Source organism: Lissotriton helveticus, chromosome 3_2 (genome assembly GCF_964261635.1).
Source record: "Lissotriton helveticus chromosome 3_2, aLisHel1.1, whole genome shotgun sequence".
NCBI classification, from domain to species: domain Eukaryota; kingdom Metazoa; phylum Chordata; class Amphibia; order Caudata; family Salamandridae; genus Lissotriton; species Lissotriton helveticus.
This window is the reverse complement of record NC_136062.1, coordinates 484465516-484483121: the sequence shown is the minus strand read 5'-3', so window position 1 is coordinate 484483121 and position 17606 is coordinate 484465516. Positions and strand designations below refer to the sequence as shown.

At 50.7% G+C, this 17606-nt stretch overlaps 1 protein-coding gene across 2 annotated transcripts in view; it reads right to left on the bottom strand.

The window, feature by feature from the left end:
- The window catches only part of F2 (coagulation factor II, thrombin), a 312194-nt gene extending 294906 nt beyond the window's left edge, over positions 1-17288 (bottom strand). For both annotated transcript variants that reach the window (XM_078684422.1, XM_078684423.1), the window contains exons 1-2: positions 17130-17288; positions 8214-8374 (exon numbers count right to left, since the gene is read on the bottom strand). In XM_078684422.1, the coding sequence (XP_078540548.1) occupies positions 8214-8374; positions 17130-17205 (237 nt within the window). In that variant the 5' untranslated portion in view covers positions 17206-17288. The remainder of the gene's footprint in view (positions 1-8213; positions 8375-17129) is intronic.
- Between the last annotated feature and the right edge of the window lie 318 nt (positions 17289-17606).

Sequence of the window (17606 nt, the reverse complement as noted above, 5' to 3'; positions counted from 1 at the left end):
AAGAGAGTCCCCAGGAAGATGGATGACTCTCCCCGCCTTCAGCTGGAGGGGACGTGTGTTGGACACGGCCTCGTGGCGTGGTCCGACCCCTCCCACATGGTGGGCCCAGGACGACCTCAGCCCTCCATCAACCTACTATCAACCCCCCTGATACGAACATTCACGAACCCTCGGCGAGAGCAGCCTCCCCGGCAACCTACGGCTCTCCCCCTTCCTGGTACCCCGGCGGTCCCCGCTCAACAACGCTGCCGGACGGTCGCCCATGCTAGTCCACCATGTCCGGCCCGACGCCATCTTGGGGCCATCACGTCCCGAGCACGTGGCCGCAGCCTTCCCTGGGCCCGGCCCAGCAAGCCCCGACATCGAGACACCAAGGTCCTCCCAGGTGGTTGACTGGCCACTTGGCGGATCCCGGAGAAGGGGAGTTTCGATGGGCCTCCAGCCGTCCCCGGACGCCTGGTAGCAATCGCCCTCCAGCCTCCCTGGGCGCTGGCTCCACCGCCCCTGCTGGGTGTCTGGACACCTTCATCCCGGCCCCTCTGACCCCCAGGCGCGAGGGTCCGGACATCAAAGGACTCCAGTCCTATATCTGGGCTAGCCCCGGATTAGGGCTTCAGTTGTATCTTGGAGTCGAAGCCCTGCTGACCTCGTCGCAGCTGATCCTGATCCGAACTCGTGCACCTGGAACCTTCGAGGCCCTGCTGACGCTAACGCGGCCTGACCAAGCTGAACCACCTTCGAGGCCCTGCTGTCGCTGTCGCGGCCTGACCAAGCTGAACCACCTTCGAGGCCCTGCTGACGCTGTCGCGGCCTGACCAAGCTGAACCATCTCGAGGCCCTGCTGACGCTGTCGCGGCCTGCCCTACCTGAACCACCTCCGAGGCCCTGCTGACGCTGTCGCGGCCTGACCAAGCTGAACCATCTTCGAGGCCCTGCTGACGCTGTCGCGGCCTGACCAAGCTGAACCATCTTCGGGGCCCTGCTGACGCTGTCGCGGCCTGACCAAGCTGAACCATCCTCGAGGCCCTGCTGACGCTGTCGCGGCCTGCCTACCTGAACCTCCTTCGAGGCCCTGCCGACGCTGTCGCGGCCTGACCAAGCTGAACCACCTTCGAGGCCCTGCTGACGCTGTCGCGGCCTGACCCCTTGAACTATTCACGCACCAGTTGGTGCCGAGACTGTCCCGCTACCCCCTATCCCCGAAACCAAGACTTTACGGATCCCTCGATCCCTGCCTGCTATCCTGCCAAGAACGTGCCGTAATTGCTTATATAAAGATTCTTGCGAATATTCCTCCTGTGTGGTGTCCATCTGTAAGTAGTGTGATTGCTCAGCTGTTACGATTGTAGGAGAGGAGCCTCGCCCAGGAGGCCTCCCTACGGCGCTCGGCCTATTCTATACCGAAAGGTGGGTCTCGGGGCGGGCAGTCAGACACCATCTGTCCCCCCTGGGAGCGCCTTTCCAACATAGTAACTCTGTTACTCTCGCTGAGAATAATCCTGGGCTGTTCTTGAACCCCTGTGGCAAACGACAGAAATTTCCTGCGAGCCATTTATTGAGAATGCGGTCAAATATCTGCTTTCAGGTGCTATATTTTGACAAAAGAATCCATTAGAGATGTCTAATGTTGTTTTGTATTTTTTGCGCACTATGCTATTCATTAGTGCTGCACTGTGTGAGTTTTGTACTGCAAAAGTTTTGCAACATGAGTTTAAGTGTCTGTAGTCCAAAACTAGACGATATGAGTCATCTGGTTTGGAGACAAAGGATTGTTCATTTGTGAGGTGCTAGTTTCAATCACCCCCTGGTATTCAAGTTGATCCAAGATCTCCCTGACCTGTTTTTTAGCTTCTTGCTTAATTGGGTACTGCCTCTGTGCAGTTGGTTGAGATTTTAACTGGATTTTGTGAGGAGGAGAGTCCTCATCCCATCCCCCATGATTTTTATATAATGCAGGAGCTTGGGCTACTGCCCACTTTCTTGCAAGTGTATATTTTTTATGTATTGGAATATGATTTGAGAAGGCAGGCATAATCATTTCTTCGCCATGAGGGCACTCCCTGACAAACTCCGGTGGCCAGTCTTTTTCAGCTAGAAGGATGTCATAGCCTTTGGAGAGATTATCCCAAAATAGACCCCTTATTTTCCTAGTCTTATCTCCCTCTATACGCAATGTTATTTAATATATTTTATGAGGTTTGCTAACTCTGGTATCTGCAGTTTCCACCTGAATGTACTCATTCGTGTCCACTGTCTCCAGATGATTCATCAGGATCTTGCGAGCTATGCTCACTTCTGCTGCGCTGTCTAGCATTGTCTGAGCCCATTCTCCGTTTTTCAGCTGTGTCCTCAGTATCCTCGGCATGTTTGATTACTTTAATGCTGGCTACCTTCTTCTTTGGAAATTGTAACTTTTTACTTTGATGAGCAGGTTCCTTGTCTTTGGACTTGACGTGCTCTTCCCTGTGTTCTGACCGTCCTCTTCTTTCCGATTTCTGCGAGGAAGTCTGAAAAGATCGAGAGGGACGTGTATCAATATCTTGATATCTATCAGGTTTCTTTAAATTATCCCTATTTCTAAGGTTGTATCTTTTCTCAGAGGACTCCCTTTGGGGAGACTTGTGTCCTTGGTCCAGAGATCTCTCTCTCCGCCGAGGAGACCTTCCTCTGGACTGGAATTTTTTTTCTTTGGGAGTGGATTGTTTATTTCCATCCCAGCTCTTTTTTGGAGTGTTTGGATTATTTTTAATAAATACCTTTTCAGGATTTTCAGTTAGTTGGGGTTTCACTGGTTTCCCACCCAAACTATCTCTTCCTAGTTCTTCATAGGATTTTTCTATGATTCTGGCAAGTTCAAATGGTTGTTCTGCTATATCTGTTTCTTTCAACCTCTGGCGGATCGCCACAGATGCTGCTTCCCCCTTTATGTTGGCTAGTAATATTGCCGAGACCTGCTTGAAGTCTTTCAGTAATTTCATACCCAGAGTTAAAGCAGGTTCTGGACCGTATTCATTTTGAATCTGTTTTAGCACATCTGGTATTACCGCCATGGACAGAACACCATGTGTTTTTGTGTAAATGGAAGCAAAGACTGTGCCCCAAGTGTCACAGTCCTCCACATGTGGTGCGATCCCCATTGGAAGACAGATAGTCAGAATTCTGTGTTTCTCAACAGGGGTGGTATCCGGAAATACCGCCTCTATTTGAGTGATTTTTTGTGCTAACCAGAATGGAATTTGTTCCCGTTTAATGGGTACTTTACCTAGACAGGACTGTATGTTCTGTGGTGTGATTTTATTTGTGTTCCCCTGATGAGGGGTCAGCTGTGGAATTTTAATAGCTGTTTGGACTGTTAAAGTCCGCATTACATATTGGACTAATTGTCTGTGTATTTTAATCAGTTGTTTTAGCTGTGCTAAAAGATCTGGTATCGACATTTTTTCGATGTCTGGATGTGGTGTGTATCCGGCTAGAACCAGCCATGTTGCTCCTGGTCTACCTAGTGGACCAAGCCTGGTGATGTGATTATTATGTTTTAGGGCGCCTTTAAACCAGAGGAGATGCTCTTGGTATTTTAGTGGTATTTCCACCTCCTCGAAAGGAGTGTACTCTTCCGGAGGTTCCTCTATTTTGTAATAGTGGAATTCCTTTGTTACAGCGTTTGCTGCTGGAAAGTTTATCCATGAATAGAATACCGCTGTCTGCCGATATTCATGTGCCTCAATTACAAATATGACTGTACCACCTCTCGATGTCAGTCCATTTTCTATAAGTTTTAAAGTTATAGTTTTCCTTATGTTGACCGGGAGGAGTATTGCACCCGGTTCAGTTTGCAGGAGACTTGTGTCTTCCATTAGGAGTTGAGCTGCTAGTCTAGCTGCCTCCCTTTCGTCATCACTTTCTGACATTTTACTGACAGAAAAGTTTTTTGTTGCAGATCAGGTTTCCAAGGAAACAAAGATTAGGTGCACAATATTTTGGAACACTGTATCCTTCAACGTTGAATAAACCAAAAACCATGCATAGGTGTCTCCTCCTACTAAGTTTGGCGGATTTTAACCTTTGACCCACTCCAGACGTCTTTGGAGTATTTATGGGAGAAAGGGTCTGTGTGAAAAAGCACGACTGAGTTACTCTAATGTCTTGCGTTAGATTTATCGCCTATCCAAACCGTTGGGCGCCATGTAGTGTAGTTCCTATTATCCCAATAGGCTCTGCGCATTGGAATAATATCTTCAATAGTACAGACGTAGAACAGAGGTTAACTAGGTCTTCTACTGACGATATTAGACTTAAGTTTTGTGTGCCAGCCAGCTCAGAGTTCACTAGAAACTTTCTCGAATAGGCGAGGAGGAGTTTAACCTCCATGGATAGACAAGAAGGGATTTAGTTTCTGACAACCATAGAACATGACAACTTTGCTCTCCCTGATCAAGAGTATATCTCTAGAGTCTTGTGAAAATAAAAGACAGCTATTTTACTCAGTCAATACGTGCATACTTAGTTTCACCAGATTGTAGAGAAAAGAAGAGACGGGCGTGTTCAATAAAAGGTGTTATTTATTGATCAGTCTCTTTTCTCATACAAGAGAAATGAATCGCTACAATTACAATACTTATAGTTAAGTAAAGTGCATACAGTAAAAGCAGGATTATAAAATAATACTGCAAAAGCATTGATATGGTTTCTTAGCCATATGATACTTTAAAATGGATAAAAGATATACATACATATATACATTGACTAATCGTACTCAACTGGTGCTTCTAACTACGCCTACCCCGGTGTACCTGACCTAAGCCTAATACATGGGAGGGAGTAAGTAAGTAGCAGTTTAAGTTAAGTTTGTTTTGCCAAGAGTCTGACTCAAGAATTCTCTGTAAGGGGTTAGTCAGTTCAGTACCTGGGATTTAGAAGGCAGGAGGGCTGGTATCTCTTTCTCAGGACTCGGTATCCCAGTTACCCGCGAGGGCAAGCTGGAAACGCTGGAGGCTGGATTCCTCGGCAAGAGGAAAGGCAGCGTCTTCCTCAGCGCGTCAAAAAGGGAGGGGCAGCGTCCGTGGGCTCTCCGCATCAGCTGGGCTCTCCGGCAAGTATCGCTGCTCCAAGCTCATCACCACCGTGTCTCTGCTTAGGGCAGCGTCGGTATATTTATACCTGAAAGGTGCCGGGTTTGACGTAAGGATGGACATAAGACGTCAGTAAGGATGTCATTAAGAACTGGTCGTTCTTACATTCTTTACAGGAGTTCTCGAACAAAATCAAAACAATAGCAGCGGAGATTTCCCAGGTTTGCTGGAGGCTTGGTTTGTTTAGAGAACTCGGTGTGCTTTCTAGGGGGCTGGAGGAATAGTGCTTGCTCAATGTGACAGCATGCGCTATGACTTAATCTGAAAATGGGTTTCTGCGCCGTTGTATGGATATTAGTGAATTATAACCGGACAAGGGTCAGGAATAGGAGTATCGATACAGGTCCCTAGATAAACATACTACAGTACAGGAAGGTGCCCTTTCCTGCAGAAATAGAATCCACCTTACAATGCAGGCACCCTTGTACAGTGGTTTAAGCGTGCCTGCGTCAGCGTGAGGCAGTCAAAACAGTGGCAGCGCACAGGAAATGGCAGAAATGCACCCGGGGCCTCATTTACCCTAGGTCCTTGTAGCCTCACTTTTGATTATGCTCCGATGGCGCCAGCCTCTCAATCATATCTATAAGGTGACGTAAAGGCACCCTGCGTGGCCTTGCAGGGCCTCATAGATATGGAGTAAGACAAAGCAGGGGCGTTGCAGTGGGTTTTCCCACGCAACACCCATGCAATTTTGCGTTCTCCGCGGAATGCAAAATTACCCAAATTCCACAAGCGGAATGGAATTTACCGCCCAGGCCTAGAGTTAACGCAGGCGCCCTTACACATTGATGCAAACTCCCTGTCATGCAGCGCAGCTTGCGTGACAAACTCATAAAGATGCCCCCTCTTGTCCAACAGGGTCGAGCGCTGTCTCGGTGAGCAGCAGACAAAAACCTGTACCACCCCTTACTTTATTGACAGCAAAACATGCCAGAGTGGCCAAGTGAGGAGCAGGATGGCACCTGACTACTGTGCCAGTGATTGCTGATGTACCACAGACCATGCCCTTGGGGTGCTTTGCCCCAGACATTGGTGAAGGCGGGGGCTAACGGCTGAATGGTGATGTCGATTTTTCTGTAGTGCTGTGTGTGTGTGTTTTTAAGCACATCCTCCTTAAAAAGGATTTGTGGTCTCCAGCTCATTCAATGATCTTGGATAACAAGCACTTTGGCAGCAAACTGTGTGGGGCATATTATCAATGGCCAGTGATAATTATCGCTGGCCGTGCTTAGTGATAATGGTATTATCGCAGGCTATCTCTGGAATTTATCGAGATGGGAGCTCGTTATTAACAAAGCGTTTCTCCAGGGCGATAACAATTCCAGAGATAGCGAGGTTAACGCCGTTTTGCTGGTTTTCCAGCGATGTTCCCTGCAAAACGGAGATAACATTGCTGATACGACACACATGGTCGTAGCACCATAATCCACCCCAATGTTGGGGATAGGGAAGTCTGCATTTTAGCAGACGTTAGTTTTTGGAGAAACCGCGGTTTTGTCCAAAAACTAAGGTGTGCTAAAATGCTGGAGCAGCCTTGTAAATATCGTGATGTGAACATTAGCAATATTTGCAAGGTTGTCCATCTGGAGTACGCTCAGTGACGCCCACTTTGCATCTCATTAGAGATACAAAGGGAGGCGTTGGGACAAAGGGTGCTAACATGCGATTATGCATGTTCGCACTCTCTTGTAAATAGGGTGATAGGTTTATCTCTGCTTTTTTGGCTTTTTAAGCCAAAAAGCGGAGATAAAGCCCATTTAAATATGCTCCTGTGTGATTCTAGTCAAATCTCTTTATCTCCATTTTTCCTCAAATTGTCACTAGGGGCCTCATTTATGGGGATTTGGCGTCAGGAAGTTCATCAAGTCACCTCGCTGCACTGCTGTACGTCAAAGTGAAAGGCCAGCAATGCGCGGCAGTTGTCTAATATGGTGTATTCCTGTTCATTCCCCCAGTGCTGGACACCTTTTCGGCAGCCTAGAGCCAATGCAGGCACCTTTGCACCATGGTGCACGGGTGCCTCCGTTGCTTTCAGGATTGTTTTGAGCAGGAAGGAGCACCTTCCTGCACAAAACCCAATCCTGAGAGGCGTTTTCCTCTCTCTATGTGCGCTGCAGAATGCAGTACACATGAAAAGAGGTATAAACGGGGAGAAATGCACTTATTTCTCGTTACGCCTAACCTCGGGAGGCACACGATTTTGGCACATCCCCGGGTTTATATTGTTAACCTGGAGAAGCGTCAAAATCTATGGGTATTTTACGTGGGAACACCACTGCAACGCCCATGAACGACTCCTACGTGCAGACTGAGGCAACGCAGCGATTTGCAAAGTGGCTTTACGTGACCCCGTAAATATGATTTTGTAGTACGGCGCCGGAGCTCCGCAAAGGCCTCATATATGTGCTCTGTACCTCACTCACTGGAGTCAGCCTCAGATTATGGGAAAGCGGCCGCAAACTACAGGTCTGCTGTCCAACCTGTGATACTTTGTAGGTTCTTGCATTCTGCCCCCAGGCCAGTCCCCACTCTGAAAATGTTCGACTATTTGAGTATATCTTCCAATCATCGGCACCCATCCACCCCCCCACCTGAAATCTTTATAAATATATGTTCCCAGTGTCTATTCTGCACCAAGAGCGAGTCCCCACCAGTACTTAATGTGCAAAAATATTAAAGCCAGGCCCAAAGTATTCCACCCACGGTCCCTGCCAGGTCTACGCGATGCCAGTTATGATGTTAACTACTAACCATCACATCGAAACGCCAAGACGAACGGTTTCATATTCCTTTCAAGAATATAGAATTATTAAACAATCTACTAGACCTTACCTAGGCAGGCAGCGCCACCATGAGGAAGACTGTCATAATTACATGGGGTGTTTCGAAAAAAGTGCCAGTGCTCAGCGCCAGCAAACACCTGCACAAATTTAGCACTGCCCCACCTCCTTGAAACATTGTGTTTTTACATGCATTTCCATGGATTTCTTTCTGCATCTCCCCTACTGTCCCCAATTTAAAAAGCATATGTTTGCGAGTATGTGTCCCAAGGCACTGCCCCCTGCGCCCCAGACCCCCTCTCACCGCCTTGTCCTTCGAGTCGTCTATCTCGAAGGCCTCCTCGTAGCTGCAGATTTCCTCCAGACATTCCCGCTCCAGGTTCCCCGGCTTCACCTCCTCCAGGAAGCTGTTGGCCCTCCGGGGGCGATTCAGCACCGACTGGGCCTGGCGGGCATCGAGGAACACTGTGGGAGCCAGAGAGAGCAGTGAAAGGGCAGTCACTGAGCTGGGAGGAAGGGAAAGTGGTCACTGAGCCAGTCACTGAGGGACAGTCACTGAGTGAAGCGCGGTCACTGCGGCAGATACTGAGGGCGAGGCTGCGGGCGGAGCTTAGTCTGTAAGATTCGGCGAAGTTCAAATTTACCAACTAAAAAAAGCAGCGGGCAGCAAGGTAAATGGGTGAGATGACCAAGGTTCGGGATGGACTGTTCCCATGAGCGCAGGGTCGGTGCTGATTGGCATAAGGTAACCTCAGGGGCTGATTTAGAGTTTGGCGGACAGGTACTCCATTGCGCCGGTGACAGACCCCTCTCCAACAAACTCAAGGTCCGTTCTCCTGGTTTTTAGTCCGGCAGGCTGCAAGATTTACACCACCAGAGTAAAATTTACTCCAGAGGTGTAAAACTCCCTTGTTATCTATCAAAAGAGGGGGACTCCAGGAGCTATTCAAAAGGTCCGGTGACCCGTGCTCCCGAAGTTAAACTTATACCAAAAGGGAGTCACCGTTCCTAAGTAGAGGGAGAAAAAGAAGGGAAGTAAGAGGTACTCTCATCGGGTGCTACTCTAATTGTGGGGGCAGTGTGTCCTCATCTTGATGCCCTCACACACCCGAGGGGTATCATGCTTCATCATTGGGCTTTTGCTCCTCGTCGGGCCGGCGCTGCAATGCCCTACGGGTCCCCCGAGGGGCTCTTTGCCGCAGATCTTTTGATGAAGCCGTACGGGTGCGTGGGTGTAAGTGGTAGTGAAGTCCTAGAAGGTGTATTAAAAATGGCTGGAGGGAGAGTGATTAATTTTATTAAGGTGATACCTGTGTCATTATTAAAACAAAGTGTATGGTGCTGCTTTAATACCCCTTAAAGCAGCAACATACACTTTGTTTTAACACAAAACCCTCTGCTGTCCATAACAACACCCTCTCTTGTCATAACAACACCTTCTGCTGTCCATCACAACACCCTCCTCTTTTAATCACAACAGCCCCCTCAACTGTCACTAGTGAGGCGAATGATGGGTAGCAAAGGTGGGCAGTGCAAGGACCTGGCAGTGGTGGGTAGTGTGAGGAGCTGTCACTAGAGAGCAGGAAGAAGAGCTGAAGATGTAAGGAGCCGGCACTGGTGAAAGGTGCAAGGAACCTGTACTGGTGAATGTTGCAAGGAGCTAGCACTGGTGAAAGGTGAAAGGAACCTATACTGGTGAATGTTGCAAGGAGCTAGCACTGGTGAAAGGTGCAAGGAGCCAGCACTGGTGAAAGGTGCAAGGAACCTGTACTGGTGAATGTTGCAAGGAGCCAGCACTGGTGAAAGATGCAAGAAGCTAGCACTGGTGAAAGATGCAAGCAGCCAGCACTGGTGAAAGGTGCAAGAAGCTTGCACTGGTGAAAGATGCAAGGAGCCAGCACTGGTGAAAGGTGCAAGGAGTCGGCACTGGTGAAAGATGCAAGGAGCCAGCACTGGTGAAAGATGCAAGGAGCCAGCACTGATGAAAGAAGCCAGCCCTGGTGATAAGTGCAAGGAGCCAGCACTGGTGGAAGATGCAAGGAGCCAGCACTGGTGAAAGAAGACAGCACTGGTGAAAGAAGCCAGGAGCCAGGACTGGTGAAAGAAGCCAGCACTGGTGAAAGATGCAAGGAGCCAGCACTGGTGAAAGAAGCCAGCCCTGGTGATAAGTGCAAGGAGCCAGCACTGGTGAAAGAAGCCAGCACTGGTGAAAGAAGCCAGCAGTGGTGAAAGATGCAAGGAGCCAGCACTGGTGAAAGAAGCCAGCACTGGTGAAAGATGCAAGGAGCCAGCACTGGTGAAAGAAGCCAGCCCTGGTGATAAGTGCAAGGAGCCAGCACTGGTGGAAGATGCAAGGAGCCAGCACTGGTGAAAGAAGACAGCACTGGTGAAAGAAGCCAGGAGCCAGGACTGGTGAAAGAAGCCAGCACTGGTGAAAGATGCAAGGAGCCAGCACTGGTGAAAGAAGCCAGCACTGGTGAAAGATGCAAGGAGCCAGGACTGGTGAAAGAAGCCAGCACTGGTGAAAGATGCAAGGAGCCAGCACTGGTGAAAGAAGCCAGCACTGGTGATAAGTGCAAGGAGCCAGCACTGATGAAAGGTGCAAGGAACCAGCACTGATGAAAGGTGCAAGGAACCAGCACTGGTGACAGGTGCAAGGAACCAGCACTGGTGAAAGATGCAAGGAACCAGCACTGGTGAAAGGTGCAAGGAACCAGCACTGGTGAAAGATGCAAGGAGCCAGCACTGATGAAAGGTGCAAGGAACCAGCACTGATGAAAGGTGCAAGGAACCAGCACTGATGAAAGGTGCAAGGAGCCAGCACTGGTGAAAGATGCAAGAAGCTAGCACTGGTGAAAGATGCAAGGAGCCAGCACTGGTGAAAGATGCAAGAAGCTAGCATTGGTGAAAGATGCAAGGAGCCAGCACTGATGAAAGGTGCAAGGAACCAGCACTGGTGAAAGATGCAAGGAGCCAGCACTGGTGAAAGGTGCAAGGAGCCAGCACTGGTGAAAGATGCAAGGAGCCAGCACTGGTGAAAGATGCAAGGAGCCAGCACTGATGGAAGAAGCCAGCCCTGGTGATAAGTGCAAGGAGCCAGCACTGGTGGAAGATGCAAGGAGCCAGCACTGGTGAAAGAAGCCAGCACTGGTGAAAGAAGCCAGCACTGGTGAAAGATGCAAGGAGCCAGCACTGGTGAAAGAAGCCAGCACTGGTGAAAGATGCAAGGAGCCAGCACTGGTGAAAGAAGCCAGCACTGGTGAAAGATGCAAGGAGCCAGCACTGGTGAAAGATGCAAGGAGCCAGCACTGGTGAAAGAAGCCAGCACTGGTGATAAGTGCAAGGAGCCAGCACTGATGAAAGGTGCAAGGAACCAGCACTGATGAAAGGTGCAAGGAACCAGCACTGGTGACAGGTGCAAGGAACCAGCACTGGTGAAAGATGCAAGGAACCAGCACTGATGAAAGGTGCAAGGAACCAGCACTGGTGAAAGATGCAAGGAGCCAGCACTGGTGAAAGATGCAAGAAGCCAGCATTGGTGAAAGATGCAAGAAGCTAGCACTGGTGAAAGATGCAAGGAGCCAGCACTGGTGAAAGATGCAAGGAGCCAGCACTGATGAAAGGTGCAAGGAACCAGCACTGATGAAAAGTGCAAGGAACCAGCACTGATGAAAGGTGCAAGAAACCAGCACTGGTGAAAGATGCAAGGAGCCAGCACTGGTGAAAGATGCAAGGAGCCAGCACTGGTGAAAGATGCAAGGAGCCAGCACTGGTGAAAGAAGCCAGCCCTGGTGATAAGTGCAAGGAGCCAGCACTGGTGAAAGATGCAAGGAGCCAGGACTGGTGAAAGATGCAAGGAACCAGCACTGATGAAAGGTGCAAGGAACCAGCACTGATGCAAGGAGCCAGCACTGGTGAAAGATGCAAGGAGCCAGCACTGGTGAAAGATGCAAGGAGCCAGCACTGGTGAAAGATGCAAGGAGCCAGCACTGATGAAAGGTGCAAGGAACCAGCACTGATGAAAGGTGCAAGGAGCCAGCACTGGTGAAATATGCAAGGAACCAGCACTGGTGAAAGATGCAAGGAGCCAGCACTGGTGAAAGATGCAAGGAGCTAGCACTGGTGAAAGATGCAAGGAGCCAGCACTGGTGAAAGATGCAAGGAGCCAGCACTGATGAAAGGTGCAAGGAACCAGCACTGATGAAAGGTGCAAGGAGCCAGCACTGGTGAAGGATGCAAGGAGACAGCACCGGTGAAAGATGCAAGGAGCCAGCACTGGTGAAAGATGCAAGGAGCCAGCACTGGTGAAAGATGCAAGGAGCCAGCACTGGTGAAAAGTGCAAGGAGCCAGCACTGATGAAAGGTGCAAGGAACCAGCACTGATGAAAGATGCAAGGAGCCAGGACTGGTGAAAGATGCAAGGAGCCAGCACCGGTGAAAGATGCAAGGAGCCAGCACTGGTGAAAGATGCAAGGAGCCAGCACTGATGAAAGGTGCAAGGAACCATCATTGATGAAAGATGCAAGGAGCCAGCACTGGTGAAAGAAGCCAGCACTGGTGAAAGATGCAAGGAGCCAGCACTGGTGAAAGAAGCCAGCCCTGGTGATAAGTGCAAGGAGCCAGCACTGGTGGAAGATGCAAGGAGTCAGCACTGGTGAAAGAAGCCAGCACTGGTGAAAGAAGCCAGGAGCCAGGACGGGTGAAAGAAGCCAGCACTGGTGAAAGATGCAAGGAGCCAGCACTGGTGAAAGAAGCCAGCACTGGTGAAAGATGCAAGGAGCCAGGACTGGTGAAAGAAGCCAGCACTGGTAAAAGATGCAAGGAGCCAGCACTGGTGAAAGAAGCCAGCACTGGTGCTAAGTGCAAGGAGCCAGCACTGATGAAAGGTGCAAGGAACCAGCACTGATGAAAGGTGCAAGGAACCAGCACTGGTGACAGGTGCAAGGAACCAGCACTGGTGAAAGATGCAAGGAACCAGCACTGATGAAAGGTGCAAGGAACCAGCACTGGTGAAAGATGCAAGGAGCCAGCACTGATGAAAGGTGCAAGGAACCAGCACTGATGATAGGTGCAAGGAACCAGCACTGATGAAAGGTGCAAGGAGCCAGCACTGGTGAAAGATGCAAGAAGCTAGCACTGGTGAAAGATGCAAGGAGCCAGCACTGGTGAAAGATGCAAGAAGCTAGCATTGGTGAAAGATGCAAGAAGCTAGCACTGGTGAAAGATGCAAGGAGCCAGCACTGGTGAAAGATGCAAGGAGCCAGCACTGATGAAAGGTGCAAGGAACCAGCACTGATGAAAGGTGCAAGGAACCAGCACTGATGAAAGGTGCAAGGAACCAGCACTGGTGAAAGATGCAAGGAGACAGCACCGGTGAAAGATGCAAGGAGCCAGCACTGGTGAAAGATGCAAGGAGCCAGCACTGGTGAAAGATGCAAGGAGCCAGCACTGGTGAAAAGTGCAAGGAGCCAGCACTGATGAAAGATGCAAGGAGCCAGGACTGGTGAAAGATGCAAGGAGCCAGCACCGGTGAAAGATGCAAGGAGCCAGCACTGGTGAAAGATGCAAGGAGCCAGCACTGATGAAAGGTGCAAGGAACCATCATTGATGAAAGATGCAAGGAGCCAGCACTGGTGAAAGAAGCCAGCAGTGGTGAAAGATGCAAGGAGCCAGCACTGGTGAAAGAAGCCAGCACTGGTGAAAGATGCAAGGAGCCAGCACTGGTGAAAGAAGCCAGCCCTGGTGATAAGTGCAAGGAGCCAGCACTGGTGGAAGATGCAAGGAGTCAGCACTGGTGAAAGAAGCCAGCACTGGTGAAAGAAGCCAGGAGCCAGGACGGGTGAAAGAAGCCAGCACTGGTGAAAGATGCAAGGAGCCAGCACTGGTGAAAGAAGCCAGCACTGGTGAAAGAAGCCAGCACTGGTGAAAGAAGCCAGGAGCCAGGACTGGTGAAAGAAGCCAGCACTGGTGAAAGATGCAAGGAGGCAGCACTGGTGAAAGAAGCCAGCACTGGTGGAAGATGCAAGGAGCCAGGACTGGTGAAAGAAGCCAGCACTGGTGAAAGATGCAAGGAGCCAGCACTGGTGAAAGAAGCCAGCACTGGTGCTAAGTGCAAGGAGCCAGCACTGATGAAAGGTGCAAGGAACCAGCACTGATGAAAGGTGCAAGGAACCAGCACTGGTGACAGGTGCAAGGAACCAGCAATGGTGACAGGTGCAAGGAACCAGCACTGGTGAAAGATGCAAGGAACCAGCACTGATGAAAGGTGCAAGGAACCAGCACTGGTGAAAGATGCAAGGAGCCAGCACTGATGAAAGGTGCAAGGAACCAGCACTGATGAAAGGTGCAAGGAACCAGCACTGATGAAAGGTGCAAGGAGCCAGCACAGGTGAAAGATGCAAGGAGCCAGCACTGGTGAAAGATGCAAGAAGCTAGCACTGGTGAAAGATGCAAGGAGCCAGCACTGGTGAAAGATGCAAGAAGCTAGCATTGGTGAAAGATGCAAGAAGCTAGCACTGGTGAAAGATGCAAGGAGCCAGCACTGGTGAAAGATGCAAGGAGCCAGCACTGATGAAAGGTGCAAGGAACCAGCACTGATGAAAGGTGCAAGGAACCAGCACTGATGAAAGGTGCAAGGAACCAGCACTGGTGAAAGATGCAAGGAGCCAGCACTGGTGAAAGATGCAAGGAGCCAGCACTGGTGAAAGAAGCCAGCCCTGGTGATAAGTGCAAGGAGCCAGCACTGGTGAAAGATGCAAGGAGCCAGGACTGGTGAAAGATGCAAGGAACCAGCACTGATGAAAGGTGCAAGGAACCAGCACTGATGAAAGGTGCAAGGAGCCAGCACTGGTGAAAGATGCAAGGAGCCAGCACTGGTGAAAGATGCAAGGAGCCAGCACTGGTGAAAGATGCAAGGAGCCAGCACTGATAAAAGGTGCAAGGAACCAGCACTGATGAAAGGTGCAAGGAGCCAGCACTGGTGAAATATGCAAGGAACCAGCACTGGTGAAAGATGCAAGGAGCCAGCACTGGTGAAAGATGAAAGGAGCCAGCACTGGTTAAAGATGCAAGGAACCAGCACTGATGAAAGGTGCAAGGAGCCAGCACTGGTGAAATATGCAAGGAACCAGCACTGATGAAAGGTGCAAGGAGCCAGCACTGGTGAAAGATGCAAGGAGCAAGCACTGGTGAAAGATGCAAGGAGCCAGCACTGGTGAAAGATGCAAGGAGCCAGCACTGGTGAAAGATGCAAGGAGCCAGCACTGATGAAAGGTGCAAGGAACCAGCACTGATGAAAGGTGCAAGGAGCCAGCACTGGTGAAATATGCAAGGAACCAGCACTGGTGAAAGATGCAAGGAGCCAGCACTGGTGAAAGATGCAAGGAGCCAGCACTGATGAAAGGTGCAAGGAACCAGCACTGATGAAAGGTGCAAGGAGCCAGCACTGGTGAAAGGTGCAACGAGCCAGCACTGGTGAAAGGTGCAAGGAGTCAGCACTGGTGAAAGATGCAAGGAGCCAGGACTGGTGAAAGATGCAAGGAGCCAGGACTGGTGAAAGATGCAAGGAGCCAGCACTGGTGAAAGATGCAAAGAGCCAGCACTGATGAAAGGTGCAAGGAACCAGCACTGATGAAAGATGCAAGGAGCCAGGACTGGTGAAAGGTGCAAGGAACCAGCACTGATGAAAGATGCAAGGAGCCAGGACTGGTGAAAGGTGCAAGGAACCAGCACTGATGAAAGATGCAAGGAGCCAGCACTGATGAAAGATGCAAGGAACCAGCACTGGTGAAAGATGCAAGGAGCCAGCACTGGTGAAAGAAGCCAGCACTGGTGAAAGATGCAAGGAGCCAGCACTGATGAAAGGTGCAAGGAACCAGCACTGGTGAAAGATGCAAGGAGCCAGCACTGGTGAAAGATGCAAGGAGCCAGCACTGGTGAAAGATGCAAGGAGCCAGCACTGATGAAAGGTGCAAGGAACCAGCACTGATGAAAGATGCAAGGAGCCAGGACTGGTGAAAGATGCAAGGAGCCAGCACCGGTGAAAGATGCAAGGAGCCAGGACTGGTGAAAGATGCAAGGAACCAGCACTGATGAAAGGTGCAAGGAGCCAGCACTGATGAAAGATGCAAGGAGCCAGGACTGGTGATAAGTGCAAGGAACCAGCACTGGTGAAAGATACAAGAACCCAGCACTGGTGAAAGATGCAAGGAGCCAGGACTGGTGATAAGTGCAAGGAACCAGCACTGGTGAAAGATACAAGAACCCAGCACTGGGGAAAGATGCAAGGAGCCAGGACTGGTGAAAGATGCAAGGAGCCAGCACTGGTGAAAGATGCAAAGAGCCAGCACTGATGAAAGGTGCAAGGAACCAGCACTGATGAAAGATGCAAGGAGCCAGGACTGGTGAAAGGTGCAAGGAACCAGCACTGATGAAAGATGCAAGGAGCCAGGACTGGTGAAAGGTGCAAGGAACCAGCACTGATGAAAGATGCAAGGAGCCAGCACTGATGAAAGATGCAAGGAACCAGCACTGGTGAAAGATGCAAGGAGCCAGCACTGGTGAAAGAAGCCAGCACTGGTGAAAGATGCAAGGAGCCAGCACTGATGAAAGGTGCAAGGAACCAGCACTGGTGAGAGATGCAAGGAGCCAGCACTGGTGAAAGATGCAAGGAGCCAGCACTGGTGAAAGATGCAAGGAGCCAGCACTGATGAAAGGTGCAAGGAACCAGCACTGATGAAAGATGCAAGGAGCCAGGACTGGTGAAAGATGCAAGGAGCCAGCACCGGTGAAAGATGCAAGGAGCCAGGACTGGTGAAAGATGCAAGGAGCCAGCACCGGTGAAAGATGCAAGGAGCCAGGACTGGTGAAAGATGCAAGGAGCCAGCACTGATGAAAGATGCAAGGAGCCAGGACTGGTGATAAGTGCAAGGAACCAGCACTGGTGAAAGATACAAGAACCCAGCACTGGTGAAAGATGCAAGGAGCCAGGACTGGTGATAAGTGCAAGGAACCAGCACTGATGACAGGTGCCAGGAGCCAGCACTGGTGGGCAGGGTGAGGCGCTGACACAGGTTGGCAGTGAGAGGAGATGGCACAGGTTGGCAGTGAGAGGAGATGGCACAGGTTGGCAGTGTGAACAGCTAAGAGCTGGTACTGGTGGGCAGTGAGAGGTCGGTGCAGATGGGCAGTGTGAGGGCACAAGTGAGCAGGGCAGACTTACCATTGTCCGCGAGGGCCAGGGGCAGGATCCATGCCAGCAGCAGTGCCCCGGGCACCAGGCCTCCTCTCCAGTCCATGGTGTGGCAGTGACTGTGCTCTGAGCACAGGGTCCGCGCTCCGCCGGGCTAATATTGACTGAAATGAGGAAATATCCGGGGATGTCACCTGGTGTCAGGGACGCAGGGGCCCTCCTCCCGTGGACCCGCGGGCCCCTCCTCCCCCCCACCCACTCACAGAGGCACAGTGGGGGGTGTGCCCTCCCCCCCTCGCACACAGAGACACAGTGTGGGGCTGTACCATCCGCCCCCTCCCCCCGCCCCCAGAGTCACATTGGGGTGGGGGCTGTGCCCTCACTATGGCCTTTCAAGTAGGGCTCTCTGTACCTCAGCCACGGGGCCCTCCCTTTACGGTCAACCACAGCGCTCCCTGTACACTAACTCTGGACGCTCCGTGTACCCTAACCCCAGGGCCTTCCTGT